Below are 14233 nucleotides of genomic sequence, written 5' to 3'. Positions count from 1 at the left end.
AATGTCACTACTACAGCAACTTTGAGTAACCTTTTACCTGAGAAACTAACTTGGAAGCAAGAAATGTAAATACACTGTATTTGTCTTAACTGATACCCACTGAGGAGAACAATGGTCTCTGTCCCTCAGACAATGTAAATGCAGTGTACGTTGTGATGTGGTATTTTATTAGCACTGAAGGAAACAATGGTACTCAGTCTCACCCATAGCATCCCCCATGTGATCCCTAAAGGAATGACTCTTAACCTGTCGACCTCCAAACATGTGACTACTCTCAAATGCGTTTAAACTGTCATGAACTGGGTAACCTATAAAAGGGAAATCAATCCAGATATTGAGGAGTTATTCTGTAGCCAGATGCTCCCGCACCGTATGTGTGTAATCTTCAATCCTCTGAGCTGGTAATGTATTTTCATTTTGCACGATAGCCTAAGTAATTCCTTTAACCTGTTGAAGTAACTTTCATACTATGCATTTAGATGTACTTCTGTAATGTGTTGGATGAATAACTTGTACCTGTCGAATAAATTGTTAAACTCTGACCAGCATGGCTTTCTTGCGGCAATTAGATCTCCTTTGGGTTACGGTGAGCCACAAGGAACGGCTAGGATTAGTTCTTGTGGCCGTACAGGCTAATCAAGTGAAGGTGGCATGCTATTAGGAGAACTGACCGTTGTATTATACTGTGATGGATCGCTGATTTTGTTAGTAGTCTGGAATTCGGCATGTAGAACCTTAGCACACCCTGAACCCTCTGTAGCTTTGGTTAAGTGTTTATTTTCAGGTGAGTGTAGCGACCCAGGTCAGCACCGTAGCCTCTGACCGGTCTGCAGCTAGGATTATTACTTGTGTTTTGGTACCTCCCGAATTAAGCGGCCGAGGAGGGCCTGCGCAACACTATCCCCGGAGAAAACTAATCTAATTAGCAAATTGTGATAGAAAGCACTCATAGAATGAATTGACGTTCATATTCAAATATTTTGGGTGTCTGCCCACTGTCTATAGTAATATTACTTTGTAACAGAAACTTCCCATATTTAGCAAGGTCAGAAATGATTAGGTTAACAGGGGTTCTATAATCAATTGATATTTTCCAACAGTGCGCAGATGCTTCACGAGTTTTCCTTCGACCGCTTTCTGTTCCCTCATTGGTTCAGAAAAGTGACGTCATTACACTGTCACTGCTCTGGATGGTCATTCATTAGGTGAAGGGAAGGTGACTCTTGCCACAGCTCCTTTGGGTCTTCTAGTGGACAATCATCAAGAGGGAATCACTCTTCACCTGATAGATTCACCAGTTTCCTGTAGTTATTGGCTTTCCTAATGATAAAGCGCTTGTCATTAGGAAATGATATTTCCTAATGACAAGCACTATAAGACCAAGCTGCACAGTATCAACAGGCCTAATAGTACAGTATTACATCAAATTGACTTACCTGAGCACACCACACCAGCATCTTCACCATGGCCACAGTTATGTGTTCCTAAGCCACTATGGGAGCACTCTGTAAGGGATCCTTCAGAACCAGTACAGCTGACATCATCCATCCAGATGTTCCCACTCCCCATGCCAAAGCTGGCTCCTTTGGGGGCAGAGACAGCTCTTCCACAATGCAGCTGTCTACACACCACCTGTGCATCACTCATATCCCAGCTATCATCACACACAGTGCCCCACTGGCTGTTGTGGTAGACCTCCACTCTACCTGAACAATTAGTGCTCCCACCAACCAGCCTAACAGCATCTCCTGTAACAAGTACAGATTGCAGGGTGTAGAATGGGAGAGAAAATATAGTCAGCACACTGATATGACAGTATTACATCTTATTGGGGATATTTTAGTACTCAAAGGGTTACTATCATGGTTACCAGTTAGCATTTCGCTAGCTGAGCTGCGCTTTAAAACTGTACTCTTTAAAACGGAAGTTTTGAAGTTTATCATGCAGCTGAGCACTAACGGCTGATTCACACCGCTTGAGTGGCGACTGTGTGTCAGCTGCATTACAGCACTGGAAATGTGTGCATGCTAGAAATAGAACCGGAGCCTATTTTGGTATTTTTGGCGTCTAAGGAACAGACACACAACGCACACAGCACGTCGCCAAACTGAACAATCCCTTGTTCAGACCACCGACGTGGCAAGTGCGTTGCGTAAATTATGTGCTTCCAACACGTTTCTTGTCAGGTGAACATTTTTCATCTTTCATATTTCTAGAATGCGCTCATTTTCAGTGTGGCTCGAGCCAAGGCATTTCCGGTGGCACAGAAAACGACATTGAGCTAATGGTAATTTGTGTACAAACAAAATATTCTAAAATTCTGTTGTACGTTGTGTATTTCTTGGGTTAATTCTTGGGGGGAAATTCTCTCATCCAGCGGTGAAATGGTATATTGCAACAGACTCAGATGTGGTTCAAGATAATGCTAACATGGTTTTCTATCTCCATATGAAGAGTCAGAGATCATCAGGTGATTCAACGTTAGGGGTTTCCCAGCAGCAGCCGCGAGCACAACTCTGTCGTTCGGAAACTGACCAACAAATTCAAAAGAGCTAGAATTTCAGGTACTGTATGTCCTAGCCATACTCTCGTACATTCATAATGTACAGAGAGTCTGGCCACTTTCCATAGCCAAGCGTGAACCTCCTTGAATGCGGATACTCTGTTGATGTTTAAAACTATTGGATATGCCCAGAGCCACTCAGATCTGCCATAACCAATTGCTAACGCTTGGTTGTGACGTGACCTGCTCTGCTCAAACTAGCCCACAACCTCAACGTCATCATTCTCAGCTACTCCTTCTGTTTACTGATTGGACCTGCATATTTTTGTTTTGCGAAAACCAGCGAATACACCGCAGACCCAGTCGACGTACTGAAGGGCAATAAAAATTGAGCGGAAGTACGTAGGAAGGTGGAGCCAGGCTAGTAGTGATGCGCGGTTCAGCCCATTACCCGCGGGTCGGGTGGATTTGGGTAGGCCTAGTAGTTTTTTCTAAATATTACGGGTGGGTCGGGTCAAAAAAGTAAAAATGCACATTTCTCACTTGTTAATTTCCGACATATTAGGTGGCGATGCGCCTGCAATACACAGGAGGTGTGGTCAGCGCAAAACATAATTTCTCCTAAATTCAACACCCAATTGCGCCATGCGTGACTGAAAAAAGTCAATCGCGCATTCGCTACTTTATGGACATGGAGCCTAATGATCTGGGATATCGAAGGTTGTGCACAATGCGAGAACACCTTGCTTCTGTCATACACACGAATAAACAGCTGTGCTTGTTAAATGCAGTGTTTCACGCAAAGGCTAGCCTATGAAGTTGCAAGGGGAAATATGAATGGAAACTTGTTATGTCCATGAAGATGAGATTTAACACTGGCTATGTCTAGGCTGCAGATTATGAATGGTGTGGAAGAGCGCAGACTGTCAAACTGACCGACCATTGTAACCCGCTGTTATCCTCATGTGGGAGAATTGGGCTAATTAGGCTACGAAAGATGCTAGGTGCGTTTTTTCCTTTCCGCGGGTCGGGTCGGATTTGGGTCACAATGCGAACATATTTTTGCGGATTGGGCGGGGCGGTGTGGATCTCCTGAAGAGTCGGGTTGGGGCGGGGTTTAAAAAAAGCCCACCCGCGCATCACTATAGGCTAGGTACTGTATGTCCCTCCTTGGCTAATGTATTCTAAAGATGGGGGCCAAAACATGGCTGTCACCATACAGACGAATCACTCGTATGTATTCTCAATGGCAGATTTTACGCTGACAAGAATACTTTGATTTGTCAGTGGAAGTAATTACACATGAATGAGCACATATTTTTGGAAGAAAACATTTTTTTGCTAAGAATCAACTCAGAAAAACTACACAATGTAGCTTTAAAGTCGATATTTTGTAGATTATTAAGGTAAAGTCTGATTCATTTACAATACAAAGTATCTGTGTTGGTTTTCAAGGTTTCAACCGGAAACCTTGTAGGAACAGATTAAAAGAGTCTAAAGAATCTGATCCTTTATCCTGTATGACCACGTCATGCTAGCAGCAGCAGCGGCAGGGGTGTGCTCTCTGAGACTGATCTGCAGAGCTGTAGTGAAGGTGAGTTTACTGAGACTGTGGTGCTGACCGGTGGCTGGCTGTGTAGAGGGCAGTGCAGAGGGCAGTGGCTCGGCCGGCTTGAGGTCGTATTTTCCCTCAGCGCCCATGCGGTACGAGTTTATATGGCCGTTGTCCCACCTCACACGAATCCACCCGCTCTCACTCAGCGAACCAATCACAAGGCCCAGACCAGGAGGGATTCCATCCTGAAATATGTGACAAATACACACGTGCGTGCATACAAACAAACAAGCAAACAAACTATCACAAAAGAAAGTACATGCACTCTCAAATACACATTTTGAGTAGATGTTCAATGTTTCTCTCTCACACACACACACACACACACACACACACACAGTACTGGTTATGTACCTGGTTGTCCCACTTCCAGTCCTGACCCCTCATGACCCTGGTGCCGATCTTCATCATGGCGGCCATCACCGGACCAGATATTGTGCTGTTATCTGCAGGGGAGACAGCAGCGATTTATTTCTAATTTTGTAGCAGGTAGCATGCCATCAGGAGAAAATAGGAAAAAGAAAAGAAAAACCAAAGCTCCAAACAATAGCTCCAAATCAATCACTAAACTCTCAAAACTATAGCAAAATGAGCTTACACAAATCCCCTTCAATTATAAGGTAATAGTTTACACTGCACAGAGTATTAGGCCTTTGAGCAGGTGCACAGTGGCTCACCTCAGACCATTCTACCTCTCTCCTCGCCCAGTTCCCCCCAGAGACTTTAAAGCCCTGGCCTGAACCATCGCAATTAAATCAATTAACTAACCAAATGGACATAACTCATTAGCACACTCCAAACTACACGGCTCACAATGCAACACAATTACAATAGTCGCTAATTCAGCACATAGCAAATATATTTTAAAAACCCCAAACACCCCCATTGTCTTGTACACTTCACTTTTGCCCGTCGATGATGTCACACGCCATACAGTTCAAATGTCCCTCGCGACTTCCCGTCGGATATGCAGAATATAATTATTTGCCCTTTTTTTTTTTTTTTTTTTTTTGATTAAAGAGGGTAGTTGCTCCAGACCCACACTCCTTTTCAGAAGGTGGCGGTAATGCACACCATTCATTGCTTGCCAACCGCCATTAAAAAAGAAGAAGAAGAAGAAGACGACTTCCCGTCGGGTCTTTTGTCAGTCCCCAGACCAGGAAGTGAAATGCAACTCGGTGAGTTCGAAATGTTTGTTAAATGTCCATGTGTCCTCAACCCTCAGTTGCCACCCTGAAAGCAAGGATCACAACTAGTCCTGTGTCTAAATAAAGTGTGTTTGTAAATCACATTGTCCGTGTTGTGTATTTAGCTCCTGTGTGAATCAACTTGCTGTAATGGGCAGCACCACCATTACACACACCACCATAAAATAAATTGTAGAAATATGTATCGCCTGCTTCATATCTATTATTGAAACGGTTGAAAAATATGTACACTACAGATTGGATCACAAGTGAGCTTTAGTCACCGGCACTACTCCACAAAAGAGGCTTTATCAGCTTGGACAATTCACTCAGAGGCCACTTTTGATCTGTTGATACTATATCCGTCAGTTGAAGCACCCCCTTTGAGCAAAATATAAAGAAATGTGTGTGTACAAAGTACTGTATAGGGCAGCCAAGCAGTGTGTACAACATTGTAAAGTGTGTGAACCTTTACATCATAACATACTAATTAGTGAAGGATTTTTGCATGAAGCATTATTCACCTTGTGGCGTTAGTTGACAAAGGTTGAACAGTAATGAGCTGGGGTCAGTGGCCAACTTGTAATTTCTTAAGTGTAAGTACAATATGGATGCAAAATGTCGATGAGCACTATAAGACCAAGCTGTAGAGCATCAACAGCCCTAAGTATTAAATCAAATTGGGGACTAACCGTAGCACACCACACCAGCATCTTCACCATGGCTACAGTTATGCGTTCCACGATGGGAGCACTCTGTAAGGGATTTTTCAGCACCAGTACAGTTGACCTCATACATCCAGATGTTCCCACTCCCCCGGCCAAAATGGGCTTCAATGGGGGCAGAGGCAGCACCTCCACATCCCAGCTGTCTACACACCACCTGCGCATCTTTCATGTCCCAGCTATCATCACACACAGTGCCCCACTGGTTGTTGTAGTAGACCTCCACTGTACCTGAGTAATTAGTGCTCCCACCAACCAGCCTGACAGCATCTCCTGTAACAAGTACAGATTGCAGGGTGTAGAATGGGAGAGAGAATATAGTCAGCATACTCATATGACTGTATTACATCATACTGGGGGTCATACTTTTAGTACTTTTAGTTACTATGATAATCTATCAGTTATAGTAGATTTTTGTTTTTTTAATGCCTTTAATGCTACAGTAGGACAGTGGAGAGTGGCAGGAACATTGACAACACAATACAGTAACTTAAAAAAAGATCAGCAAACAGAGTTAAGGCATCTGTTGGGAAGAAAGATGGTTTGGCTGTTCTCCCTACTGGATTCACAGATAGACTATTTTGTTGTTCTGATTGGTTAGGTCTAATACTTCAAATCTGAAAAGAGTTGAGTATGGCTATGACTCAGTATAGCTAATACAAAAACCCCATAAAATGCTTTGAAATGAATTTTACTATATTGTACTGATGTTATAATATGTGTGTTGCGACTCCTTACCTGTCAGAGATAGAAAACAAAGGAGAAGTGCTGATGGAAGAAAGCAAAATGTAAACATGAGAAACTGTTATTGGCCTTGACTGTTAATCGCTACTAACTTGCATCTGAATCATTGTTTTTTTGAACACCTACACCCAACTCTCTCATGTAAGGCATAATGTATAGAATGCTGGTCATTATCGGGAAAATAAGGATCGACAAGGCGAACCGGAGCTATCAAATTTGGGCCGCGCGCCAGAGCCAGTGATTGCACGCATTGAAACGTGAGAGGTATATCAACTCGTCTTAGTTAAGGGAATAACACAGTTTAATATGAAAAAAAACGGTGAAGTGTTCCTTTAAAGATGCTGGTAAGGGGGCAGTGTGTGTGTGTGTGTGTGTGTGTGTGTGTGTGTGTGTGTGTGTGTGTGTGTGTGTTGGGGGGAGCAGTGTGGGGCAATGGCATACTGATGATTCAGAGGTGGGGGGCAGTGTGTTGTATGTATGTGGCTTAATAAGATGCTGGTAAGGGGCAGTGTGTGTGTGTGTGTGTGTGTGTGTGTGTGTGTGTGTTGGGGGGGGGGGGGGGGGGGTTACCAGTGTGCTGAGTATGTGTGGAGTTACTGTAGGTTAAGGTGGAGTTGGAGGGCAGTCAGGTGTGTGTGTGTGTGTGTGTGTGTGTGTGTGTGTGTGTGTGTGAGTGAGGAGGAAGAATACATAAGAAAGGTAATACATAATAAATAAAATAAATAATAGTAAAAACATTCTGTTCACTAATTTGATATGATTTTAAAATGCTAACTGGGAAAACATTGAACATGGAGAACCCTTTTGTTATAAGCACATTATGTCCTCTGAAAAGAAATAGACGAACAAAGAAATACATAAATAAATAAAATGCAAATGATCTCAGCTGGTATTTTGTCTGTAATGCAGTGAAATTGAACTTTTTACTGGTAGTGTATAACTCTTGTAGAATAATAATATTTAACAGATATTCCAGAGATCACAAGTCCATATCCACTGACGTCTGCCATTTTGGATTTATGAAGTAAAATATCAGCATGGTAAGCATTTAATAAACAACATCATCATATAAGAATATTATAAAGGCATTGGAAATTCTCGTAATTTGGCTTGGAGTAAATATGTCAAATTGTGGTTTACACAACAATGTTCCCTTGAAGTTCTTGGCTAGTTCTTTGGAACGTGCAGAAGTGATTCCTTGCTGACCTATGCACAATGGAAACTCCCCGACCACTCATCGATTCTAAGAGTAAGCATTTCTGTAAGCTCAGTCTTCATTTCTTTGGTACTGTATGGCAGTGGTAAAGGCTTTGGGACATAATTCTCACGGTCAGTCATCCAGCTGTTGCACTGATCACTACCCCATTCATCATCTCCACCGTTCATCAGCTCAATTTGTTTAGAAAACACCTTTTTTTTTCTTCACTTGATGTTGATGTGAGTTTTTACAGACGTGTGTACTCACTGTTTCTGTTTTGTTTCTTTAGTCTTTAGTCTTATAGATTTGTTTTAACTTCAATCTCTAAATGTTGGGTACCATTTTAGCCCCAGTCAAGCAGCGTCTCACTCCCTTGCTTAACTGGATACAACAAGAACATATTAAAGCTGAAGTCTATCCTCATGCCAACACGAAATATGTGACCCTCCATAGTGCCCCCAATTTCTTTAATACATATTAAACTAGTAGGAGCCTCAAACTGAGGAGCATTAGAGGGTAACTTTCCACACATCAATGGATTAAATAATCTGATTAATTTTAAATGTGCAATGTGTAAAAATTATATTATTATCGATTAATTATCGCATTGTAAAAAAATATACAGTGGGGAGGACATGTATTTGATACCATGCTAAAGTTGCCTAAAAAGAGGAATATAAAATCATCATTTGTGTTTTCCAGTGCTCATTCGATCAAACAGGCCAACTGGAAAAAAACACCTTGCCAATCTCTAGCTATGGTCAGGGTATGTGATGATGTGGGGCTATTTTAATTCCAAAGGCCAAGGAAACTTTATCAGGATGCATAATATCCTGGATCCATGAAATAGCTGGCCTTTAAAAATAAAAACATATTTAAAAATCCTCCTGCTCCTATGGGGATTTAACATAGGGGGTCAAATACTTATGCCTTCTAGCATTTAAGGAAGAACATTTATTTATTTACGATACATTCTTCAGTCACAAAGAAAATTGGTGTCTTTAGCGGTTTGATTTTTACTCATTTGTTGAATTAAGGGATTAAGATCAATTGTCAAATGATGATTTTATATTCCTCTTTTTAGGCAACTTTAGCATGGTATCAAATACAGGTCCTCCAAACATATCTACCTACGTGAAAGCAAATTATAAAGCATGTATTATTAGTTGTTATTATTATTTATATTTCCATCAAAATTATTCGTTTTTGTTGCCTGCAATGCAATTTGATTTTGTTTAATATAAATGTGGCATTTCTTTCCATTCATTATAGAATCAATACATTGTGAAATAAAATAGACATACCTAGGAGTTGAAAATGGTGAGTAGACATTCCTCTCCCTCCTCGTGATGCCAGACGTGAGTCAAACTGTCTTACAATCTTTGAGGATCTGTGTGTCTTTTCTCCTTATTCAACGGTTGGAAGTTATAGTGGCAAAATCACTGAATCACTGAAACTCAAAGTGCAACTTTTGCAAAAGTTGGAAGGAAAAAAGGAAGGAGAAAGGTTGCAGCAATTCTGTTCCTCATTTCTATGTTCTGGAATGAACACACACACACACCATTTCATCATCACCTCATGGAAAGCTAAATGTGCCGCCATGCCATGGTGGTAAAATGACTCAGCCGCTCAGTTCTGCACTTTTTCTCCATAAAAATAAATTACACTTGTCAATTTATATGCATACATTATCTCCTACTCTTGTAGCTCATGTGTATGTAAATTAGTGTGTTGTGAGTTTGCTTTTGTGTATAACGGTATGTGTGTGTGTGTGTGTGTGTGTGTGTGTGTATGTATATGTGCATGCATGTGTGTGTGTGTTTATGTGAGTGTGTGTCTGCACAAGTATATATACTCTTTTGATCCCATGAGGGAAATTTGGTCTCTGCATTTATGCCAATCCGTGAATTAGTGAAATACACACAGCACACAGTGAGGTGAAGCACACACTAACCCGGAGGAGTGGGCTGCCTGCCACAGCAGCGCTCGGGGAGCAGTGAGGGGTTAGGTGCCTTGCTCAAGGGGAGCAGTGAGGGGTTATGTGCCTTGCTGAAGGGGAGCAGTGAGGGGTTATGTGCCTTGCTGAAGGGGAGCAGTGAGGGGTTAGGTGCCTTGCTGAAGGGGAGCAGTGAGGGGTTATGTGCCTTGTTCAAGGGGAGCAGTGAGGGGTTAGGTGCCTTGCTCAAGGGGAGCAGTGAGGGGTTATGTGCCTTGCTCAAGGGGAGCAGTGAGGGGTTATGTGCCTTGCCGCCTTGTTCAAGCTTGGAGCAGTGAGGGGTTAGGTGCCTTGCTCAAGGGGAGCAGTGAGGGGTTAGGTGCCTTGCTCAAGGGGAGCAGTGAGGGGTTAGGTGCCTTGTTCAAAGGGAGCAGTGAGGGGTTAGGTGCCTTGTTCAAGGGCTTCTGCGTGGATGTGGGCATGGGAGAGTAGTGCTCAACCATTCCCTCCACCCACATTTTTCCTACTGGTCGGAGATCAGATCATTTGAAAAAAAAAAAATAATATGGATGATTACCCTTGTTTGAGAAAGGGAAAAAAAGGGTGGAATGTTTTAAGAAAATGTTTTGAAAGTAAGTTTTCCCTTAACTTTTTTGTGCAGTGTATATCAGAGTGATTGGCCTTCGCGTGTGTCAAAGTCATGCTTAGCATTTGAGTGTAGGCCTATCAACATAGAGAAGACCACCTGACAAAGAGAACTATCAAATTGTGTAACTGTGCGTTCAGACCAAAACCGTCAAAAGCGTCAAAGTCGCTGGTGAAGCTCATAGCCCGACGCTCAACCCAGTTCGGCGCCGAAAGCGTCAAAGCCATAACGTGAAACATTTGAACAAACCACAAGCAGCAATCCTGCGAGTTTGACATTCTGATTAGTTGACGCCGAACCGTGTCATAGCTCATTACCATAAAGTTAACTGAGGTTCAACTTTTTTTTGACGCCCGTGAAGCTCATGAAGTCACGCTCACGCCCAGAACGCTTTTGACGCCGGTAACGCCGACCCTCCATAGAAAATTAATGATTTCCGGCGCTCTTGACGCTTTTGACGGTCTTGGTCTGAACGCACAGTAAGAATCAAAACACCTCTTGTACATAAATCGGGCTCTGAACAGCTGCACAGCTTATCTGGCCCCTGCTGAACTGCACGACATGTACCACCCACATGCAGGTTATAACTCAAATATCAAAAGAAATACAAATATAAGGAGTAATAATAGCTATAATAATATAATTATAATGAACTAATTAATGATCATTTTAGAGGTTGTGTGTCAATAGCACATGAGATCAATGACAAAATGTCCGAGAGGGCCAGTGAGAGGGAGGGTATGTGTGAGTGTGTGTGAGAGACAGAAAGAGAGAGAGAGAAAAAAGGCCTCAAACGCACACAATTTCCCAATTGTGAGTGTGGAATGATGTTTGACTACTCTATCCACACAGATTAAACCATTTCCAACTTCACACTTGATTGGTTTTCAATAAAGTTCTTATAATCTCACCACACGGATCAACATTCCTAGATAGAGTCTTTATTGTCCTATAAGGATATTCTTCTTCACACATCAATCAACATTCCATAAAAGAGATAGCAGCATTTGATGTGCACATCACATATAACATATCACACATCAGACATCACATATTGCACATTACAAATCACACATAACATACAACATATAACATAACATATAATGTGACACCCACCATACACCCCCTCCCTTCTAGTTCCCCTCACCCCCCAACACAGTGCAAGCAAAAGTGGACAGTGCAGACAACATAAACACAAAAGAATAGAGGGGATGGATTATTGTCACCGGAGTTTGTTAAGTGCAGTGATTGCTGAGGGTACAAAACTTTTCTTGAAGCACGCTTTTTTCCAGTCCAGGGCTCTGCATCTGCGGCCAGATGGGAGTAGGGTGGAAAAACCGGTTCAGGAGATGGTCAGGGCTGCTTGCCATGGTGCGGGCAAGGCGTGTGGTGGCTGTGTCATTTGCATCAGTGAGGCTGTGGGTGGGAAGCTGTATTATTTTGGATGCTAAGTGGGAGATTTTAATGAGTTTGTTCTTGCTGGTGACCTACATGTTCATAAGCATCGTTACCATGCTCCTTTATCATTCATCTCCCCTGCAGTTCCGACCAAATATTCATGGGTTTCATCAGGTCCCTTTCCACAGGTGTATAGAATTAAGCACCTAAATTATGAATGCAGAATGCATGGTGCTTGATTAACCCACCTGTGGAAAGGGACCTGATGAAACCCATGAATATAAGCCGTATGCACCTGCTATTTAGCCTGGGTGTTCCCATGCTGCCTTGTGCGTGATTTGATTCATGCTGCTGAGGCAGCCTGGAAGTTACCTCCCTAGTTTTTGCCTCAGATAGGGGACCATTCACAGAACAGGGGGGAAGCAAGACGATGATGAGCTATGCACAGACACATTTGATAGACATCCGTGGTGCCCAATAAACGGATCTGGGTATTCGTTCAAATACAAGAAAATGAACGTTTGGTTCCCAGACCACGTCTCCTTGAGAAGTGGTGGTGCTAGCCAGGCTAGATATAGACAAGATTTAAACAGAATCTGAGACAGTCCAGCAACTACCTTATCTGATTTGACACGCAATGACCCAATACAAATCCTTCGGCGTGCGCCTTAAATGCAGAAGTGTTATCTCTTCCTTTGAAGGAGAGGTGCAAACGCACACCAAAGTCGAGGTGCAGGCAACTAGGTTTAAAACTTCGTTAGAGAGAGAGAGATCCGAGTTATAAGTCAGCTTTTTATTAAAGCGAAAATGATTCAGCCTTTATGGTCTTCTTCAGATCGCATGATCACATTGTTATCTCTTTCTTTATCATCTTTATCATGTCCTCCGCTGGCCCTGCTATATTTACTTTCCTGAATTTCTTCAGGTGGGTGTTGACTTGCGTGAGGTAGCGGAAATTGTACAATGCCCCCCCCCTCTCTCTCTCATTCTTGTACAGTATTTTAGTTTTGAGTAAAATTATTGTGGGATGTGGTCTGGTGACAAGCTGCCTTTTTAAGGATATATTGGAGATCTGCTGTTAGTCCTTGAGCCATATGGGTTGGTCAGTACCATCTGAGGGGAATAAGCCTCATAGTGATTTTTGGCTAGGTATACCACCCTAGAGTTAGACAATAAATAGCATTGCATAGCTTTTCAGTGTGTTATAACTCTGTTTGGCTATTATATGCTTACGCAGAGATTTATTACAGGCTAGTAGGCTAAACATCTTAATTAATATTATCCCCACAAAACTCCACAGCTGATTACATTATGTCAAAGAATGTATTGAAAGTTGCCTGAAACATTATGCATAAATATGTAAATAAGCCAAGAACAGGAATCTTAACTTTTACTTGGATAAAGTCAGGTTCAAATTTCTCCTTTTTGTTGACATATTAGAATGAAATGTTATTCCAGAATTTCTACGAACTGAGTGGATCAGACAAACTTAAGACAAGGGATATGAAGGCTTAGCTATCACCTCAGTTATGGGGGTGGGGGTGTCAACTTTAAGTCATGTGGATGTTCCAAGGTGAATGACTGGACATCCCTCACCATCATGTCGTCTGTCAGTGATTGCACAACAGAATGTCAGCCTTTTAGATGATGGCTTAATTTTCCCTGAGCTGGGCTTGGCCCCTTAGTTCCAGTGAAAGGAACTCAGAATGATTCAGAATTAACCAAGAATTTTTGGACAATTACATGCTCTCAACTTCGTGGGAACAGTTTGGGAATGGGCACTTACGGTATAGTGTATGCCGCCGCAATGCAAACATTTTGGAATCAGAGAAAAATTCTTAACAAAATGTCCTTTGACAACTATATGCATTTTGTTACCGATTTAGCCTCACAAGTGAAAGAGTTAAGGTCTAAACATGACTCCTCAAGGAAATGATGGACAGTAGGCATACAACTGAAATAATTTGATATTATGTTAGGATATATGTCTGGAACACACATTCAAAGTAACAATTACATATAAATAAACGTTTTTATCACTTCATCTGTTATGATCATTTATGCTGTATCATTCCATGCTAACCCTCTAAGGTCATCCCTGTCTCCTTATTGAATTACGTTAAGATAAGGTAAGGTAACATAACATAAAATGACATTATAGGCAACATAACATGACATAGCATAACATAACACACTGTAACATAACATAACATACAGTAACATACAACATAACATAACATAAGTAAGGGATAATCAACAACGCGCTGTGCGTTTATAGGAA

At 41.9% G+C, this 14233-nt stretch overlaps 1 protein-coding gene across 1 annotated transcript in view; it reads right to left on the bottom strand.

Annotated features, from left to right (window-relative positions):
- Positions 1-9394, bottom strand: part of LOC134076973 (deleted in malignant brain tumors 1 protein-like) — a 43351-nt gene extending 33957 nt beyond the window's left edge. Inside the window, exons 1-6 of the mRNA XM_062532296.1 lie at positions 9277-9394; positions 6769-6798; positions 5998-6303; positions 4473-4564; positions 4126-4303; positions 1437-1748 (exon numbers count right to left, since the gene is read on the bottom strand). Of these exons, the coding sequence (XP_062388280.1) occupies positions 1437-1748; positions 4126-4303; positions 4473-4564; positions 5998-6303; positions 6769-6798; positions 9277-9304 (946 nt within the window). The 5' untranslated portion in view covers positions 9305-9394. The remainder of the gene's footprint in view (positions 1-1436; positions 1749-4125; positions 4304-4472; positions 4565-5997; positions 6304-6768; positions 6799-9276) is intronic.
- Between the last annotated feature and the right edge of the window lie 4839 nt (positions 9395-14233).

The sequence above is a fragment of the Sardina pilchardus genome, chromosome 3, assembly GCF_963854185.1.
Source record: "Sardina pilchardus chromosome 3, fSarPil1.1, whole genome shotgun sequence".
Lineage (NCBI taxonomy): Eukaryota > Metazoa > Chordata > Actinopteri > Clupeiformes > Clupeidae > Sardina > Sardina pilchardus.
Note: the sequence above shows the minus strand (reverse complement) of the source record. Positions and strands in the feature narration are given on the sequence as shown.